The sequence below is a fragment of the Triticum dicoccoides genome, chromosome 5B, assembly GCF_002162155.2.
Source record: "Triticum dicoccoides isolate Atlit2015 ecotype Zavitan chromosome 5B, WEW_v2.0, whole genome shotgun sequence".
In the NCBI taxonomy this organism is placed as follows: Eukaryota; Viridiplantae; Streptophyta; class Magnoliopsida; order Poales; family Poaceae; genus Triticum; species Triticum dicoccoides.
In genome coordinates this window covers 566,832,619-566,853,874 of record NC_041389.1, presented here as the reverse complement: position 1 = coordinate 566,853,874, position 21,256 = coordinate 566,832,619, and the positions used below count along the sequence as shown (strand labels likewise).

At 43.8% G+C, this 21,256-nt stretch overlaps 1 protein-coding gene across 1 annotated transcript; it reads right to left on the bottom strand.

Moving 5' to 3' along the window:
• Positions 1 to 3,054: 3,054 nt before the first annotated feature.
• Positions 3,055 to 3,895, bottom strand: LOC119306176. The gene has a single exon (XM_037582475.1). The coding sequence runs from the start codon at positions 3,893 to 3,895 to the stop codon at positions 3,314 to 3,316; it is 582 nt and encodes a 193-aa protein (XP_037438372.1). The 3' UTR covers positions 3,055 to 3,313.
• Positions 3,896 to 21,256: the final 17,361 nt, after the last annotated feature.

The following is a 21,256-nucleotide window of genomic DNA, read 5'->3' as shown; positions in this document are numbered from 1 at the left end:
AAAGTTCACCGGATTTTGAAAAAGTTCATCGATTTTGATAAAAAAGTTCACGGATTTGACAAAAGTTAATCGATTTTGATATAAAAAAGTTCATGGATTTAAAAAATGTTAATCGATTTTGATAAAAAAAGTTCACGAATTTCAAAAAGTTCATGAAAATTGAAAAATGTTAATCGATTTTGAAAAAAAGTTCATCAATTTTCGGAAAGTTCATCGATTTAGAAAAGAAGTCGATTGATTCTCAAAAAAAGATCATCGATTTTGAAAAAAGTTCACAAAATTTGGAAAAGGTTCATCAATTTTGAAAAAAGGTCATCGATTCTCAAAAAAAAATTCATCAATTTTCAAAAAAAATCGTCCTTTTTTAAAAAAGTTCAAAAATCTGAAAAAGTTCATTGATTTTGAAAAAATGTTTGTTTAATTTGAAAAAGGTTCATTGATTTTGAAGAAAGTTCATTCAATTTCGAAAAAAGAAATAAAAACTTTCCAATAAAAAGAGGAATATGAAAAAAGAAAAAGGGAAAAAGAGGAAAGAAGAAAAGCGGTCAAAAGATGGAAAATGAATAAATCATGTGTTATTGGTGGGGTGGTTAGCATAGCTTATGTTAGAGCAGCAGATCGCGGGTTCGATGCTCACCGGGCGTACAGTTTTTTGCCATTAGAAACAGAAAGAGAAAACGAAGATGGGCGGGCGCACAGTTTTTTGCCATTAGAAACAGAAAGAGAAACACAAAGATGGGCCGGCCTAGCGCACAGGGAAGGGTGTGCGCCCGTTTGCGAAATGTGAAGAAAGGGGCGCTTAAGGCGCCGAATAGGAACCATCAACATTGCACCCACCTAGACAACTTATTGGGCCATAGCAACTAGAAGGTCCCGGGCCAGGGCGGGCGCCTGTTTGCCCGGCCTATGGGCCGGGCCTGGTCCCGTACCAGCATCGCTCGATCCAGTCATCGAGTCCTACGTTTGTCATTAGAAACAGAAAGAGAAAACGAAGATGGGCGGGCGCACAGTTTTTTGCCATTAGAAACAGAAAGAGAAACACAAAGATGGGCCGGCCCAGCGCAGAGGGAAGGGTGTGCGCCCGTTTGCGAAATGTGAAGAAAGGGGCGCTTAAGGCGCCGAATAGGAACCATCAACATTGCACCCACCTGGACAACTTATTGGGCCATAGCAACTAGAAGGTCCCGGGCCAGGGCGGGCGCCTGTTTGCCCGGCCTATGGGCCGGGCCTGGTCCCGTACCAGCATCGCTCGATCCAGTCATCGAGTCCTACGTTTTTCCACGCCATGCCATGCTTCCCCTCGACATGAACCCTAGCAGCCAGCAAGAGTGACCTGCGTTCACGGCGGACAGCAGGAGGGCCGAGCACGTGTTGGAGGTCGACGACCACCAAGAGCGAGCATGGACGTGATCGCTTACTTGTGTTTCCGGCGGCCAGCAGGAGCTCACTGCGGCGTGAGGCCGACGGCTAGAAGGCACGAATGGAAAGGAAAAATGGCTAGCAAAGACGAAGGGGAGAGGTAATTTGTTTTTGAATTTTATTGTCATTTCTTCAAATAATGGTCTGACAATCTACAACTACCATGCAGTGATTAGTGCCATTTTTTGTGATGAATAAAGATTAATGCATTGGGTGTTTCCTTTTTAAACCTGATCGAATGGATGACACAAAGCGACACATGTGATAAGCAATTCAAATTATTCAAAAAGAATGGATGACAAACTTGGTTATGGGGTTTTCTCCAAATTAATTTGGTATGACAATTGAAAAAATGCAATTGCGGTGTTGTTAATTTCATTTTGGATCATAAAGTTATCCTTAAGAGTTCGCCCCACTTTAAAAAAGTTTTGTTCTAATCGCTTCCCTACTGATGGCACTGGCTCAGGGACGTGGCTGAGGGCAGGGTGTCCGCCATGACTCTCTCATTGTTTTTTGTGTCCTCTTTTGGTACCTTGGCTGCCTCGGCGAGGATTTTTTATTATTATTTTGTGAATTTAAAATTTGTATTACTCAAACCTCATCATGATTACAATCAGAGCTAGCAAGCTCCACTGCTTTAGGAGGACCAAAACCTAACCAAGTAATAGCTCTACCTTTCACCCTTGCAAAAATAGCCAAACAATTCCTAACTTTATTTTAGGACCTAGGAATATAATTAATACTAGTCTCACAAAGACTCATCAAATGCTTTATCGGCGAAGAAGTTGTTAAGGTCTCCAGAGAACTTAAATACCTCCTCCCAACGTAAATCTCTGTATGTGATGTGCCTGTGTCCGTCGCCATTGAGCGATTCTTCTTGTCCTTTTTGGAGTGTGTATTTTTTTTTCCCAATCACATCACTCGGTATATATATTTAGTTGCATACAATGGCAACAAAGAAGGGAAGGGGCTGTTTGGATTGTGCCTCATCTTGCCCCACCAATTTTTTGGCATTACCAATAGAAGGGCATGACCAATTTTTTGGCAAGTGGCCATCGTTTAGATTGCAGCCATTCAGGGGCTGTTTGGTTTAGAGCCGTGACTTGCCCGACCAAAAAATTGGTCGTTGGCTAGCCTGGTGGTGGCGTTTGGATCGGATCCAAATAATTGGCAGCCAGTCCCGCCTCAGCCTTCCCTCCTTCTTTTGCGCTAATTAGTTGGCAGAATCGCGAGCGAGGGAATCGTTCGCCAATTTTTTGGCTAGCCAACAGCCCCTACGATTTGGCAGGGCTGAGAAGGGCACGAACCAAACAGCCCCTCATATTTGGTTGGTACACATGCGGAGTAGCCTGCTACATGCATGTTGTGAGGACCCACAGATTAATTATAGCTTGCATGCACCATATACTAATAAAATAAAGGGGAAGGTACCTGAGACCCACCAAGGCAGAGAGTGCACGACACAATGCCAAAATTTTGGCGAAGCTTTTCGCCGCCCTGAACTCGCCCGTGCATTGGCCAAAACTACACTGGCGTATGGCAGGCGTGCTGGGCGTGCCAATTCTTTGGTACTAGTCCAAACGGCCACCAAATTTGACGGGCTTGTCAATTTTTTGGTAGGGCTAGTTTTGGTCGAGATCCAAACACACCCGAAGTGTTCATTTCCCTTGTAGAGGACGTACACCCAACAAGAAAAGGAAGAAGAAAAAATAGTGGATATAAGGTGGAACAAGAATGCGGTGTGGATCAAACACGACACACAAGCTTCCCATTTCCTCCTCTACATCGGTTTCCCTCCGAGGAAAACGAAGGAAGCCTACCCGAGCAAGAATCAAGAAAGCCGTAGACGAAGCCAGCGCGTCGCATGCATGCAGGAGCCGCCGGCCTGTCCCGATCATCTGTTCTCGTCGCCGAGCGACGAGGGGCTCCTCCAGAAGCCGGCGCCGTAGAACCTCGACCACACCTCGTTCTCCATTTCCCCCGCCTCCTCCTCCGGCGGCTGACCCGCGGGCCAGACCACCGCCGCGTCGCCGGGCCCGGCCACGGTGCCGTCGTCGACGAGCAGCTCGTACATGTCCACCGCCTGCCCCGCCGAGGCCGAGCGGCGGCGCCGGCGCGCCCGGACCGCGCGCCGGCAGAGCGCGGCTGGCGCGCGGACCGTGGCGAGCACGACGACCTCCACCATGACGCACGGGAAGCAGCAGCACACGGCGGCGCACCCGGCCGCCGTGCCGCCGGCCACCTCGCCGCAGCGGGGCTGCCTGCCGCTGCGGCTGACATGGTCGCTGTCGCAGCGCTGGTGGCCGTGCGCATGCGGCTGCGGGTGGCTGTGCGAGCGGCGCGGCTGGAAGGCCGCGGACCGCCTGAGCGGGGGCTTGGGAGCGTCCTGCGCCCTCGCCGCGGCGACGGCCACGGAGGTGGCGGGGGCGGAGGCCTCGGAGCGGTGGCGGGGCTTGCTAGAGCGGATGGTGGCCATGCCTTGGCTTGCCTGGGCGAGTCGTTCGCGCGCGGGTGGCCTTAGAGCAGGCGCGGCGGCCACCACGTGGAACGCCCGCCGAAGAAAGTAGTACGTGCGCTCGGCGGGAGGGGAAGCTTAAGGCGTGGGTGGATGACGAGGGTCGCGCTTAAATGGGTGCTGCGGGTCGGGCGGCCATCGCGGCGGCGAAACCGGCCGGCCTCTCTCTCTCTCCATTATTGGATTATTGGGGCGGGGCAGACAGGAAGGCGGAAACGGAAAGACGCCACGGAGCGGAGCAGAGCAGAGCAGCAGACATGCGTGCGTGCATGCATGCGCGCGCACGTTTCGTGGGAGGAGCCGGCCAGCCAAACTTCGTGTGCGAATCTCTACCGTTGCGACTTGCGAGGCCGGCAGCAACGTGGCGCGGAGGGAATGTTGGGCAGCGACACTGTTTGCTTGCTATGCTCTGCGTCGGTACTACCACGACGGAACGGATCCAAATCTTTCGGTTGCACGATCGAACCTCCGTGTCGCATGCGGTGTCGTCTCGTCTCGCGCATCCTCGTGCGCTTTGCGTCCGATTCTCGTGTGGTTTTCCCTTGGATGTATTTTCCGGGACCGATTTTAGAGCATGTTCAACACCTGGCCTATTTTAGGGCATCAAAAGTTGATGTGTCTGCAAGGAGAGCCTGTTGCCCCCCTGCTTTTCAATCTGGTGGTAGACACTTTTGCTAGAATGATAGATGAAAGTGCTCGGGCTGGCTTGGTTAGAGGGTTGTGCCCGGAATTAGTTAGAGGAGGAGTGATGTGTCTGCAGTATGCAGATGATACACTTCTTTTCTTGAAAATGATAGTAGAGTTGCCCTTAATCTGAAATGGGGTTTAACTTGCTTTGAGCAAATTTCTTGAATGAGAATTAACTATGATAAGAGTGCTCTGATCCCCATAAATATGGAGAGTGGGGATTTGGGGGTGTTTTTGGATATCTTCCAGTGTGTTACTGGATGCTTCCCAATTAAATATTTGGGAATTCCTTTGCACTTTGATAAGTTGAGTAGGGAAGACTTACAAGCTTTGGTTGACAAAATTCTTGCTAGGATTGTTGGGTGGAGGGGAAAACTGTTGTCATATTTGGGCAAGATAACACCGATCAGATCTTGTTTGGCCAGTATTTCCCTGTACCTGTTGTCTTTTTTCAAGTTCCCTAGATGGGCCATTAATCTGATTAACTCACACATGGCAAATTGCCTTTGGAGCGATAGCGAAGGAGCTCATAAGATTCATTTGGCCAACTGGCCTTCTATATGTATGAGAAAAGAATATGGGGGCTTGGGGGTTCTAAACCTCCAGGATATGAATGTGTGTCTAATAGGGTAGTGGGTTAAAAGGTATTTAGCTGGGGAAGGCTCGCTGTGGAGGAAGGTAGTGGATAGTAAATACAATACTAGGAACCCCAATATTCTTTGCTGCCAAGATACCCATCCCTCCCAGTTCTGGAAAAGCTTTATGTGGGCTTTGCAGGCTGTGAAGTTGGGGTATAAATGGAAGGTGGGAAATGGGAATAAAGTGAGGTTTTGGGAGGATATCTGGCATGGGAATGCCCCTTTAGCTACGCAGTTCTCGGACTTGTATTATCTTGTCCAGGAAAAGAACAGAACGGTGGCTGAACTGTGGGATGGTAACGAACTTAAGTGTACTTTTAGAAGAACCTTTTCTGATGAATTAATGGTCCAATGGCTGGACTTGGTTAATATTGTGAGATTGACTCCTTTCAGTGGGGAGGAGGATTCCCTGATTTGGCAATATGAGTCTAAGGGGATTTATTCCTCTAAATCCCTGTATGCTATTGCCAATTTCAAGGGTGTACAACCTATCTTCTTGCCTGCTGTTTGGAGTGTTAGAATCCCTCCGAAAGTACAAGGTTTTTTGTGGCTTTTTTCTCAGAACAAAGTTATGACTTGTGATAATTTGAGAAAAAGAGGGATGGTTAAACCTTTGGAATGTGTGCATTGCAAAGAGATTGAATCGGTTTACCACCTCTTTTTTGAATGTATAGTTGCCAGAAAATTTTGGAGCGACATTGAAAACTTGTTCAGTGTACGAATAGTGGACTTTGAGTCGCTTGCAAATTGTGGTTGTGCAAGAAAAAACATATGCTTCTTAATGTAGTTACCTCTGCTATCCTGTGGGGAATGTGGAACTTTAGAAATGCTACTGTATTTAATAGGATCTCTTGGATGTCAATGAAGCAGGTGATGGGGATGGTGTACAGGTATCTGAGGGATTGGACAAAACCATTTCCAGAACTGCAATCGGGCGCGGTAAGGGCCTTTCAGGATTGGCCGTGGGCGAGTCTGAAAGCACCGTTTGCCTTGGAGCCGGACTGAACAACTACCATGGAGGGAGGCGACTGGGAGGCGACTGGGAGCGCCACGCATGGAGGACGTATGACGCTGGCCTACCAGATGAAACACCCTGAAGAGGCGGACTCCATCCAGGTGGTCTTCTCGGGCCTGTGACTGGTCTAATGCCTTGTAAGGAAGTGGCAGTCTGCTCCAAGTGGGGTTGTAAGCTGAAAAACGAGTTTAGTTTCTTTTTTATTTTTGGTGGAGAAGACAGTAGACGCTCTCCCCCCTCTTCTTTGTTGTAAGTTGAACGTTGGATGGTCTGGTTTCTTCCAATGGAATGGAACCGGGGGGTGAGCCCCTTTTCTTCAAAAAAAAAGTTGATGGAGTAAAATATTTGGGAATGGCTAGTGGTAAGTTGACTGAAATTTTAATTTAGGTCAGTCGATTTTGTTTCAGCCGTTGGATGGAAAATATGTGGTTTAGATTGCTTCTTCAACTTCCAGACCACCTCCCTCATCTTCTTCCCTCAACCGCCAAACGTACCACCGGCCGAACCGCCGGCCACCACCGCCTGCGTCCGGAGGCGATCCCACGCAGCCTCGCCTTTCGGCCCTCCCCTCAACCTCCTCCCACCACCATGTTGCCGCCGCCCCCAGCCATCCCTCTAGCCCCGGCGATGCCCAGTTATTTTTTGGCGATACTGCACCACCCCCACACCCCTAAGATAGATAATGGGCGTCCAGTAAGATAGATAGTGGGGTCGCCGGCGAGCTCCTTCCTTCCCTCCGGCGACCTTCTTCCTGTTGGGGAACGTAGCAGAAATTCAAAATTTTCTACGCATCACCAAGATCAATCTATGGAGAGACTAGCAACGAGAGAGAGAGGGAGTGCATCTTCATACCCTTGAAGATCGCTAAGTGGAAGAATTACAAGAACACGGACGTTGGAGTCGTTCACGAAGTGATTCAGATCGCGGCCGAATCTGATCTAAGCACCGAACAACGGTGCCTCCGCGTTCAACACACGTACAGCCTGGGGACGTCTCCTCCTTCTTGATCCAGCAAGGGGAGAGGAGAAGTTGAGGGAGAACTCCGACAGCACGATGGCATGGTGGTGATGGAGCTCGTGGTTCTCCGGCAGGGCTTCGCCAAGCACTACGGAGGAGGAGGAGGTGTTGGAGGAGGGAGAGGGCTGCGCTAGGGGAAGGGTGCGGCTGCACTCTCTCTCCCTCACTATATATAGGGGCAGGGAGGAAGGGGAGGCGCCCTAGGGTTCCCTAGGGGAGGGGCGGCGGCCACAGGGGAAACCCTAGATGGGTTTGGGCGCCCCACCCCCTACGAAACTTGCCCCCAAGTCGGGAGGGGCGACTGCCCTAGGGGTGGCGCCCCCACCTCTCCTGGTTACGTGAGATGGGGTGGGAGGGGCGCTCAGCCCCTTAGTGGGCTGATGTGCCCTCTCCCCTTGGCCCATAAGGCCCCCCAACGCTTGCCGTGGCCTCCGAAACCCCTTTGGACATGCTGGTCATCACCTGGTACCCCCGGAACAATTCCGGACTCCAATACCCTTCGTCCAATATACCGATATTCACCTCCGGACCATTCCGGAGCTCCTTGTCATGTCCGGGATCTCATCCGGGACTCCGAACAACCTTCGGTAACCACATACTATTTCCCATAACAACTCTAGCATCACCGAACCTTAAGTGTGTAGACCCTACGGGCTCGGGAACCATGCAGACATGACCGAGACGTTCTCCGGTCAATAACCAACAGCGGGATCTAGATACCCATGTTGGCTCCCACATGTTCCATGATGATCTCATCGGATGAACCACGATGTCAAGGATTCAAGCAATCCCGTATGTAATTCCCTTTGTCAATCGGTATGTTACTTGCCCGAGATTCGATCGTCGGTATCCCAATACCTCGTTCAATCTCGTTACCAGCAAGTCACTTTACTCGTTCCGTAATGCATGATCCCATGACTAACTACTTAGTCACATTGAGCTCATTATGATGATGCATTACCGAGTGGGCCCAGAGATACCTCTCCGTCATACGGAGTGACAAATCCTAGTCTCGATTCGTGCCAACCCAACAGACACTTTCAGAGATACCTGTAGTGCACCTTTAAAGCCACCCAGTTATGTTGTGACGTTTGGTACACCCAAAGTACTCCTACGGTATCAGGGAGTTACACAATCTCATGGTCTAAGGAAATGATACTTGAGATTAGAAAAGCTTTAGCAAACGAACTACACGATCTTGTGCTATGCTTAGGATTGGGTCTTGTCCATCACATCATTCTCCTAATGATGTGATCCCGTTATCAATGACATCCAATGTCCATGGTCAGGAAACCATGACCATCTGTTGATCAACGAGCTAGTCAACTAGAGGCTCACTAGGGACATGTTGTGGTCTATGTATTCACACATGTATTACGGTTTCCAGTTAATACAATTATAGCATGAACAATAGACAATTATCGTGAACAAGGAAATATAATAATGACCATTTTATTATTGCCTCTAGGGCATATTTCTAACAGTCTCCCACTTGCACTAGAGTCAATAATCTAGTTCACATCACTATGCGATTGTAATGAATCAACACCCATGGGGTTTGATCATATCTTGCTTGTGAGAGAGGTTATTAGTCAACGGATCTGAACCTTTCAGATCCGTGTGTGCTTTGCCAATCTCTATGTCATGTCCTAGATGCAGCTACCACACTCTATTTGGAGCTATTCCAAATAACCGTTCTACTATACGAATCCAGTTTACTACTCAGAATAATCCGGATTAGTGTCAAAGTTTGCATCGGCGTAACCCTTTACGACGAACTCTTTTACCACCTCCATAATCGAGAAAATTCGTTAGTCCACTAGTTACTAAGGATAACCTTGACCGCTGTCCTGTGATCCATTCCTGGATCACACTTGTACCCCTTGACTGACTCATGGCAATGCACACTTCAGGTGCGGTACACAGCATAGCATACTGTAGAGCCTACGTCTAAAGCATAGGGGACGACCTTCGTCCTTTCTCTCTTTTCTGCCGTGGTCAGGTCTTGAGTCGTTCTCAATAATCATACCTTATAACACAACCAAGAACTCCTTCTTTGCTGATCTATTTTGAACTCCTTCAAAATCTTGTCACGGTATGTATTTATTTGAAAGTGATATTAAGCATTTTTTATCTATCTTTATAGATCTTAATGCTCAATGTTCAAGTAGCTTAATCCAGGTTTTCCATTGAAAAACACTTTTCAAATAACCCTATATGCTGTCTAGAAATTCTACATCATTTCTGATCAACAATATGTCAATAACATATACTCATGAGAAATTCTATAGTGCTCCCACTCACTTCTTTTGAAATACAAGTTTCTCATAAACTTTGTATAAACCCAAAATCTTTGATTATCTCATCAAAGCGTATATTCCAACTCCGAGATACTTACTCCAGTCCTTAGAAGGATTGCTGGAGCTTTGCATACTTGTTAGCATCTTTTAGGATTGACAAAACCTTTTGGTTGTATCACATACAACCTTTCCTCAAGAATATCATCGAGGAAATAATATTTTGACATCCTATCTGCAAGATTTCATAAATCATGCAGTAACTGCTAATATAATTCCAACAGACTCTTTAGCATCGCTACGAGTGAGAAAGTCTCATCGCAGTCAACTCCTTGAACTTGTCGGAAAACATCTTAACGACAAGTCGAGCTTTCTTAATGGTGACACTTACCATCATTGTCCGTCTTCCTTTTAAAATCCATTTGTACCCAATAGCCTTATGACCTGCCAAAGTCTACACTTTGTTTTCATACATGGATCCTCTCTCGGATTTTATGGCCTCGAGCCATTCATCGGAATCCGGTCCCACCATCGCTTCTCCATAGCTCGTAGGTTCATTGTTGTCTAGCAACATGACCTCCAAGAAAGGATTACCGTACCACTATGAAGAAGTACGCGTCCTTGTCGTCCTACGAGGTTTGGTAGTGACTTGATCGAAGTTTCATGATCAGTATCATCAGCTTCCACTTCAATTGGTGTAGGTGCCATAGGAACAACTTCATGTGCCCTGCTACACACTGGTTGAAGTGATGGTTCAATAACCTCATCAAGTCTCCACCATTCTCCCACTCAATTCTTTCGAGAGAAACTTTCCCTCGAGAAAGGACCCGTTTTAGAAACAATCACTTTTGCTTCCGGATCTGAAATAGGAGGTATACCCAACTGTTTTGGGTGACCTATGAAGATGCATTTATCCATTTTGGGTTCGAGCTTATCAGGATGAAACTTTTTTCACATAAGCGTCACAGCCCCAAACTTTTAAGAAATGACAGCTTAGGTTTGTCTAAACCATAGTTCACACGGTGTCATCTCAACGGAATTATGTGGTGCCCTATTAAAGTGAATGTGGTTGTCTCTAATGCCTAATCCATAAACGATAGTGGTAATTTGATAAGAGACATCATGGTATGCTCCATTACCAATAGGGTGCATCTATGATGTTCGGACACACCATCACACTATGGTGTTCCAGGCGGTATTAGTTGTGAAACAATTTCCACAATGTCTTAATTGTGTACCAAACTCGCAACTTAGATATTCATCTCTATTATCATATCATAGACATTTTATCTTCTTGTCACGACAATCTTCACCTTCACTCTGAAATTACTTGAACCTTTCAATAATTCAGACTCGTGTTTCATCAAGTAAATATACTTAGCATCTACTCAAATCATATGTGAAGTAAGAACATAACGATATCCACTGCGTGCCTCAGCACTCATTGGACAGCACACATCAAAATGTATTACTTCCAACAAGTTGCTTTCTTGTTCCATCTTACTGAAAAACGAGGCTTTCAGTCATCTTGCCCATGTGGTATGATTGGCATGTCTCAAGTGATTCAAAATCAAGTGAGTCCAAACGATCCATCTGTATGGAGCTTCTTCATGCGTTTTATACCAATATGACTCAAATGGCAGTGCCACAAGCAGGTGGTACTATCATTACTATCTTATATCTTTTGGCATGAACATGTGTATCACTACGATCGAGATTCAATAAACCATTCATTTTAGGTGCAAGACCATTGAAGGTATTATTCAAATAAACAGAGTAACCATTATTCTCCTTAAATGAATAACCGTATTGCGATAGACATAATCCAATAATGTCTATGCTCAACGCAAACACTAAATAACAATTATTTAGGTTTAACACCGATCCCGATGGTAGAGGGAGCATGCGATGTTTGATCACATCAACCTTGGAAATACTTCCAACACATATCGTCACCTCGCCTTTAGATAGTCTCCGTTTATTCCGTAGCTTTTATTTCGAGTTACCAACACTTAGCAACCGAACCACTATCTAATACCCTAGTGCTACTACGAGTACTAATAAAGTACACATTAATATAATGTATATCCAATATACTTCTATCGACCTTGCCAGCCTTCTCATCAACCAAGTATCTAGGGTAGTCCTGCTTTAGTGACCGTTCCCCTCATTACAGAAGCACTTAGTCTCGGGCTTGTTTTCAACCTTGACCTTGCCCTTCTTGAAACTAGTGGTTTCACTAACCATCAACAATTGATGCTCCTTCTTGATTTCTACTTTCGCGGCATCAAACATCGTGAATATTTCAAGGATCATCATATCTATCCCTGATATGTTATAGTTCATCACGAAGGTCTAATAGCTTGGTGGCAGTGACTATGGAGAACCATCACTATCTCATCTGGAAGATTAACTCCCACACGATTTAAGTGATTGTAGTACCCGGACAATCTGAGCACATGCTCAACGATTGAGCTTTTCTCCCTTAGTTTGTAGGCTAAGAAACTCGTCGGAGGTCTCATACCTCTTGATGTGGGCACGAGCCTGAAATCCCAATTTCAGCCCTTTGAACATCTCTTATGTTCCGCGACATTTCAAAATCGTCTTCAGCGCTGATACGTCTCCAACGTATCTATAATTTTTGATTGCTCCATGCTACTTTATCTACTGTTTTGGACTATATTGGGCTTTGTTTTCCACTTTTATATTATTTTTGGGACTAACCTATTAACCGGAGGCCCAACCCAGAATTGCTGTTTTTTTTGCCTATTTCAGTGTTTCGAAGAAACGTAATATCAAACGGAGTCCAAACAGAATGAAACCTTCGGGAACGTGATCTTCTCACCGAACGTGATCCAGGAGACTTGGACCCTACTCCAAGAAGTTTCCGAGAAGGTCACGAGGGTGGAGGGCGCGCCCCTCCCCCCTGGGCGCGCCCCCTACCTCGTAGGCCCCTCGGAGCTCCACCGACATACTCCTTCCTCCTATATATACCTACGTATCCCCGTATGACCGGAGGGAGCCAAAAAACCTAATTTCACCACCGCAACTTCCTGTATCCACGAGATCCCATCTTGGGGCTTGTTCTGGAGCTCTGCCGGAGGGAGCATCCACCATGGTGGGCTTCTACATCATCACCATGGCCCCTCCGATGAAGTGTGAGTAGTTTACTTCAGACCTTCGGGTCCATAGTTAGTAGCTAGATGGCTTCTTCTCTCTTTTTGGATCTCAATACAATGTTCTCCCCCTCTCTCGTGGAGATCTATTCGATGTAATCTTCTTTTTGCGGTGTGTTTGTTGGGACCGATGAATTGTGGGTTTATGATCCAGTTTATCTATGAATAATATTTGAATCTTCTCTGAATTCTTTTATGTATGATTGAGTTATCTTTGCAAGTCTCTTCGAATTATCCGTTTGGTTTGGCCGACTAGATTGGTAGTTCTTGCAATGGGAGAAGTGCATGGCTTTGGGTTCAATCTTGCGGTGTCCTTACTCAGTGACAGAAAGAGTTGCAAGGCACATATTGTATTGTTGCCATCGAGGATAACAAGATGGGGTATTTATCATATTGCATGAATTTATTCCTCTACATCATGTCATCTTGCTTAAGGCGTTACTCTGTTTTTAACTTAATACTCTAGATGCATGCTGGATAGCGGTTGATGAGTGGAGTAATAGTAGTAGATGCAGAATCGTTTCGATCTACTTGTCACGGACGTGATGCCTATATACATGATCATACCTAGATAACCTCATAACTATGCTCAATTCTATCAATTGCTCAACAGTAATTTGTTCACTCACCGTAGAATACTTATGCTCTTGAGAGAAGCCACTAGTGAAACCTATGGCCCCCGGGTCTATTCTCATCATATCAATCTCCATCACTTTATTTACTTGTTTTGCTTTTACCTTTTTACTTTGCATCTTTATACCAAAAATACCAAAAATATTATCTCTATCAGATCTCACTCTCGTAAGTGACCATGAAGGGATCGACAACCCCTAAGCGTTGGTTGTGAGTTGCTATCGTTTTGTGCAGGTACGAGGGACTTGCGCGTGACCTCCTACTGGATTGATACCTTGGTTCTCAAAAACTGAGGGAAATACTTACACTACTGTGCTGCATCACCCCCTCCTCTTCGGGGAAAACCAACACAAGCTCGAGAGGTAGCAAGAAGGATTTCTGGCGCCGTTGTCGGGGAGGCTTACGCAAAAGTCAACATACCAAGTACCCATCACAATCCCTATCTCTCGCATTACATTATTTGCCATTCGCCTCTCGTTTTCCTCTCCCCCACTTCACCCTTGCCGTTTTATTCGCCCTCTCTTTCCCTTTGCCTTTTGTTTGCTCGTGTGTCAGTTTGCTTGTTTGTCGCGATGGCCTTACCTAATTTTGGTGATCTTCACCTTAAAAGGCTAGAAGATATCGAAAACAATGTCAGGAAGTTTATGGTCTTGCAATTTGAACATAATAATTTCTTTAGAAACGAGCCTAAGGAACAAAAGAGTTTTATGAGTTATATGAATAAAGAGCTCGATGATATGTCCAAAGAATTTGATGGTGTAAAAGCCCAAATTGCTCATCTTGAAAAGATGACCGCTGAAATTTCGGATATGCAAGCTACCTTAGTTAATAAGATGGCCGCTAAACCGAATAACTATGAAAATCAAGATGAAGATCTAAAAGGTATTGATGTGTCCCCTATTAAATCCTTGTTTTGCAATATGAATCTTGATGAATCTGATTATGATCTTCCTTTACCTAGAAGGCGTTCTAAGAATTCTAAGTTTTTAGATCTTGATGATGAAATTGATAAAAGTGGGATTGAAAGAAATAAAAATCTAGATATTGCTAAACCCACTATTTTGGATCTCAAGGAATTTAATTATGAAAATTTCTCTTTAATTGATTGTATTTCCTTGTTGCAATCTGTGTTAAATTCTCCTCATGCTTATAGTCAAAATAAGGCCTTTACCGAACACATTGTTAATGCCTTAATGCAATCTTATGAAGAAAAGCTTGAGTTGAAAGTTTATATCCCTAGGAAACTCCATGATGAGTGGGAACCTACCATTAAAATTAGAATTAAAGATTATGAGTTTCATGCTTTGTGTGATTTGGGTGCTAGTGTTTCTAATATTCCCAAAGCTTTGTGTGATTTGCTAGATTTCCGTGACTTTGATGATTGCTCTCTAAACTTGCATCTTGCGGATTCCACTATTAAAAAATGTATGGGAAGAATTAATGATGTTCTTATTGTTGCAAATAGGAATTATGTGCCCGTAGATTTTATCGTTCTTGATATAGATTGCAATCCTTCATGTCCTATTATTCTTGGTAGACCTTTCCTTAGAACGATTGGTGCAATTATTGATATGAAGGAAGGGAATATTAAATTCCAATTTCCCTTAAAGAAGGGCATGGAACACTTTCCTAGAAAGAAAATAAAATTACCATATGAATCTATCATGAGAGCCACTTATGGATTGCCTACCGAAGATGGCAATACCTAGATCTATCTTTGCTTTTATGCCTAGCTAGGGGCGTTAAACGATAGCGCTTTTGGGAGGCAACCCAATTTTATTTTGTGTTTTTTGTTTTTGGTTCTGCTTAGGAATAAATAATCCATCTAGGTTCTGTTTAGATGTGGTTTTATCTTTTAATTAGTGTTTGTGCCAAGTTAAACCTATTAGATCTTCTTGGAAGATAGTTATTTGATCTTGCTGTAATTTCCAGAATCTTTGCGCTCAGTGCACGAATTGTTAAAAATCAGCAGAATGTGATAAAATAGTGATTCCAATTTCTGCTGATCAGTAAACAAATTTTCCAGGTCGTATAATTTTGGTAGAAATTTTTGGTTCCAGAAGTTTGCGTTAGTTACAGATTACTACAGACTGTTATGTTTTTGACAGATTCTGTTTTCGTGTGTTGTTTGCTTATTTTGATGAATCTATGGATATTAAAATAGTTTATGATCCATAGAGAAGTTGGAATACAGTAGGTTTATCACCAATATAAATAAAGAATGAGTTCATTACAGTACCTTGAAGTAGTCTTTTGTTTTCTTTCTCTAACGGAGCTCACGAGATTTCTATTGAGTTTTGTGTTGTGAAGTTTTCAAGTTTTGGGTGAATTCTTTTGATGGATTATGGAACAAGGAGTGGCAAGAGCCTAAGCTTGGGGATGCCCATGGCACCCCCAAGATAATCCACGGACACCAAAAAGTCAAAGCTTGGGGATGCCCCGGAAGGCATCCCCTCTTTCGTCCACTTCCATCGGTAATTTACTTGGAGCTATATTTTTATTCACCACATGATATGTGTTTTGCTTGGAGCGTCTTGTATTATTTGTGTCTTTGCTTAGTCTACCACAATCATCCTTGCTGTACACACCTTTTGAGAGAGCCATTCATGAATTGAAATTTGTTAGAATACTCTATGTGCTTCACTTATATCTTTTGAGCTTGATAGTTTTGCTCATAGTGCTTCACTTATATCTTTTGAGCGTGATAATTTTTTGGTCTAGTGCTTCACTTAGATTATTTTGAGAGTCATTAATAGCATGATAATTTGCTTAATGTTAATATACTTAGTGTTCGAGATATGTGAAACTTTCTTTTGAGTGAATTGAATACTAAGATAAATCTAATGCTTAATAATTGTTTTAAGATATGGAGGTAATAATATCAAAGTCGTGCTAGTTGAGTAGTTGTGAATTTGAGAAATACTTGTGTTGAAGTTTGTGAGTCCCGTAGCATGCACGTATGGGTAAAGTTGTGTAACAAATTTGAAGCATGAAGTGTACCTGGCTTGTGCATCCTTATGAGTGGCGGTCGGGGACGAGCGATGGTCTTTTCCTACCAATCTATCCCCCTAGGAGCATTGTGCATAGTACTTGATTTTTGATGGCTTATAGATTTTTGCAATAAGTATATGAGTTCTTTTGACTAACGTTGAGTCCATGGATCATACGCACTTCTACCTTTCCGCATTTGCTAGCCTCTTCGGTACCGTGCATTGCTCTTTCTCACATTGAGAGTTGGAGCAAACTTCGCCGGTGCATCCAAACCCCGTGATATGATACGCTCTTTCACACATAAACCTCCTTATATCTTCCTCAAAACAGCCACCATACCTACCTATTATGGCATTTCCATAGCCATTCCGAGATATATTGCCATGCAGCTTCCATCATCATTATCATGACATACTTTACTTTTGTCATATTGCCATTGCATGATCATGTAGTTGACATCGTATTTGTGGCAAAGCCACCATGCAATATTTTTCATACATGTCACTCTTGATTCATTGCACCATCCCGGTACACCATCGGAGGCATTCATATAGAGTCATATCTTTGTTCTAAATATCGAGTTGTAATATCGAGTTGTAAGAAAAATAAAAGTGTGATGATCATCATTATTAGAGCATTGCCCTAGTGAGGAAAAGGATGATGGAGACTATGATTCCCCCACAAGTCGGGATGAGACTCCAGACTTTACAAAAAAAGAGGCCAAAGAAGCCCAAATAAAAAAATATTAAAAAAAGAGAAAAAAAAGAGGCCAAAGAAGCCCACCAAAAAAATATAATAAAAAAAATGAGAGAAAAAGAGAGAAGGGGTAATGTTACTATCCTTTTACCACACTTGTGCTTCAAAGTAGCACCTAGTTCTTCATGTAGTGAGTCTCATATATTTGTGCTTCAAAGTAGCACCATGTTTTTCATATAGCGAGTCTCATAAATTGTCTTGCTTATACTAGTGGGGAATTTTTCATTATAGAACTTGGCTTGTATATTCCAATGATGGGCTTCCTCGAAGTGCCCTAGGTCTTCGTGAGCAAGCAAGTTGGATGCACAGTTTTCTTTTGTTGAGCATTCATAGCTCTAGTGCATCCGTTGCATGGCAATCCCTACTCCTCATGTTGACATCAATTGATGGGCATCTCCATAGCCCGTTGATTATCCTCGTCAATATGAGACTTTCTCCTTTTTTGTCTTCTCACACAATCCCCATCATTATATTCTATTCCACCCATAGTGTTATATCCATGGCTCGCGCTCATGTATTGCGTGAAGGTTGAAAGAGTTTGAGATTATTTGAGTATGAAACAATTGCTTGGCTTGTCATCGGGGGTATAGAAGTTGGGAACATCTTTGTGTGACGAAAATGAAGCATAGCCTAACCATATGATTTTGTAGGGATGAACTTTCTTTGGCCATGTTATTTTGAGATGACATAATTGCTTGATTAGTATGCTTGAAGTATTATTATTTTTATGTCAATATGAACTTTTATCTTGAATCTTTCGGATCTGAATATTCATGCCATGATTAAGAAGATTTACATTGAAATTATGCCAAAGTATCACTCCGCATCAAAAAATCTTCTTTTTATCATTTACCTACTCGAGGACGAGTAGGAATTAAGCTTGGGGATGCCTGATATGTCTCCAACGTATCTATAATTTTTGATTGCTCCATGCTACTTTATCTACTGTTTTGGACTATATTGGGCTTTATTTTCCACTTTTATATTATTTTTGGGACTAACCTATTAACCGGAAGCCCAGCCCAGAATTACTGTTTTTTTGCCTATTTCAGTGTTTCGAAGAAACGGAATATCAAACAGAGTCCAAACGGAATGAAACCTTCGGGAACGTGATCTTCTCACCGAACGTGATCCAGGAGACTTGGACCCTACTCCAAGAAGTTTCCGAGAAGGTCACGAGGGTGGAGGGCGCGCCCCTCCCCCCTGGGAGCGCCCCCTACCTCGTGGGCCCCTTGGAGCTCCACCGACGTACTCCTTCCTCCTATATATACCTACGTATCCCTGTATGACCGGAGGGAGCCAAAAAACCTAATTCCACCGCCGCAACTTCCTGTATCCACGAGATCCCATCTTGGGGCCTGTTCCGGAGCTCCGCCGGAGGGAGCATCCACCACGGAAGGCTTCTACATCATCACCATGCCCCCTCCGATGAAGTGTGAGTAGTTTACTTCAGACCTTCGGGTCCATAGTTAGTAGCTAGATGGCTTCTTCTCTCTTTTTGGATCTCAATACAATGTTCTCCCCCTCTCTCGTGGAGATCTATTCGATGTAATCTTCTTTTTGCGGTGTGTTTGTTGGGACCGATGAATTGTGGGTTTATGATCCAGTTTATCTATGAATAATATTTGAATCTTCTCTGAATTATTTTATGTATGATTGAGTTATCTTTGCAAGTCTCTTCGAATTATCCGTTTGGTTTGGCCGACTAGATTGGTAGTTCTTGCAATGGGAGAAGTGCATGGCTTTGGGTTCAATCTTGCGGTGTCCTTACTAAGTGACAGAAAGAGTTGCAAGGCACGTATTGTATTGTTGCCATAGAGGATAACAAGATGGGGTATTTATCATATTGCATGAATTTATTCCTCTACATCATGTCATCTTGCTTAAGGCGTTACTCTGTTTTTAACTTAATACTCTAGATGCATGCTAGATAGCGGTCGATGAGTGGAGTAATAGTAGTAGATGCAGAATCGTTTTGATCTACTTGTCACGGACGTGATGCCTATATACATGATCATACCTAGATAACCTCATAACTATGCTCAATTCTATCAATTGCTCAACAGTAATTTGTTCACCCACCGTAGAATACTTATGCTCTTGAGAGAAGCCACTAGTGAAACCTATGGCCCTCGGGTCTATTCTCATCATATCAATCTCCATCACTTTATTTACTTGTTTTGAGTTTACCTTTTTACTTTGCATCTTTATACCAAAAATACCAAAAATATTATCTCTATCAGATCTCACTCTCGTAAGTGAACGTGAAGGGATTGACAACCCCTAAGCGTTGGTTGCGAGTTGCTATCGTTTTGTGCAGGTACGAGGGACTTGCGCGTGACCTCCTACTGGATTGATACCTTGGTTCTCAAATACTGAGGGAAATACTTAGCTACTGTGCTGCATCACCCCCCTCCTCTTCGGGGAAAACCAACGCAAGCTTGAGACGTAGCAAGCGCCACAATTCTAAACCGTTTAACATTACTGAACTATCACGTAGTCATCGAAACGTGTATGTAAGATGTTCACAACATCCACAGACGACGTTTGAGGTTTAGCACACCGAGCGGTGCATTAAGGACATAAGCCTTCTACGTAGCAATGAGGACAATCCTCAGATTATGGACCCAGTCCACACAATTGCTACTATCAACTTTCAACTAAATTTTCTCTAGGAACACATCTAAAACAGTAGAACTAAAACGCGAGCTACGACATAATTTGCAAAGCCCTTTTGACTATGTTCATGATAATTAAGTTCATCTAATGAACTCCCACTCAGATAGACATCCCTCTAGTCATCTAAGTGATACATGATCCAAGTCAACTAGGTCGTGTCCGATCATCACGTGAGACGGACTAGTCATCATCGGTGAACATCTTCATGTTGATCGTATATACTATACGACTCATGTTCGACCTTTCGATCTCTTGTGTTCCGAGGCCATGTCTGTACATGCTAGGCTCGTCAAGTCAACCTAAGTGTTTCGCGTGTGTAAATCTGGCTTACACCCATTGTATGTGAACGTTAGAATCTATCACACCCGATCATCATGTGGTGCTTCGAAGCAACAATCTTTCGCAATGGTGTACAGTTAGGGGGAACACTTTCTTGAAATTATTATGAGGGATCATCTTATTTACTACCATCGTTCTAAGCAAATAAGATGCATAAACATGATAAACATCACATGCAATCGAATAGTGACATGATATGGCCAATATCATTTTGCTCCTTTTGATCTCCATCTTAGGGGCTCCATGATCATCATCGTCACCGGCATGACACCATGATCTCCATCATCATGATCTCCATCATCGTGTCTCCATGAAGTTGTCTCGCCAACTATTACTTCTACTACTATGGCTAACGGTTTAGCAATGAAGTAAAATAATTACATGGCATTATTCAGTGACACGCAGGTCATACAATAAATAAAGACAACTCCTATGGCTCCTGCCAGTTGTCATACTCATCGACATGCAAGTTGTGATTCCTATTACAAGAATATGATCAATCTCATACATCACATATATTTCATTCATCACATCCTTCTTGGCCATATCACATCACACGACATATGCTGCAAAAACAAGTTAGACGTCCTCTAATTTGTTGTTGCAAGTTTTTACGTGGCTGCTATAGGTTTCTAGCAAGAACGTTTCTTACCTACGCCAAAACCACAACGTGATATGCCAATTGCTATTTACCCTTCATAAGGACCCTTTTCATCGAACCCGATCCGACTAAAGTGGGAGAGACTGGCACCCGCTAGCCACCTTATGCAACAAGTGCATGTCAGTAGGTGGAACGTGTCTCACGTAAGTGTACGTGTAAGGTCGGTACGGGCCGCTTCATCCCACAATACCGTCGAAACAAGATAGGACTAGTAACGGTAAGCAAATTGAACAAACCAACACCCACAACTACTTGTGTTCTACTCGTGCATAGAATCTACGCAATAGACCTAGCTCATGATGCCACTGTTGGGGAACGTAGCAGAAATTCAAAATTTTCTACGCATCACCAAGATCAATCTATGAAGAGACTATCAACAAGAGAGAGAGGGAGTGTATCTTCATACCCTTGAAGATCGCTAAGCGGACGCGTT

What these genes read in the sequence shown, in the direction of transcription:
- LOC119306176 (XM_037582475.1), bottom strand. Translation starts at nt 3,895, where the DNA reads ATGGCCACCATCCGCTCTAGCAAGCCCCGCCACCGCTCCGAGGCCTCC.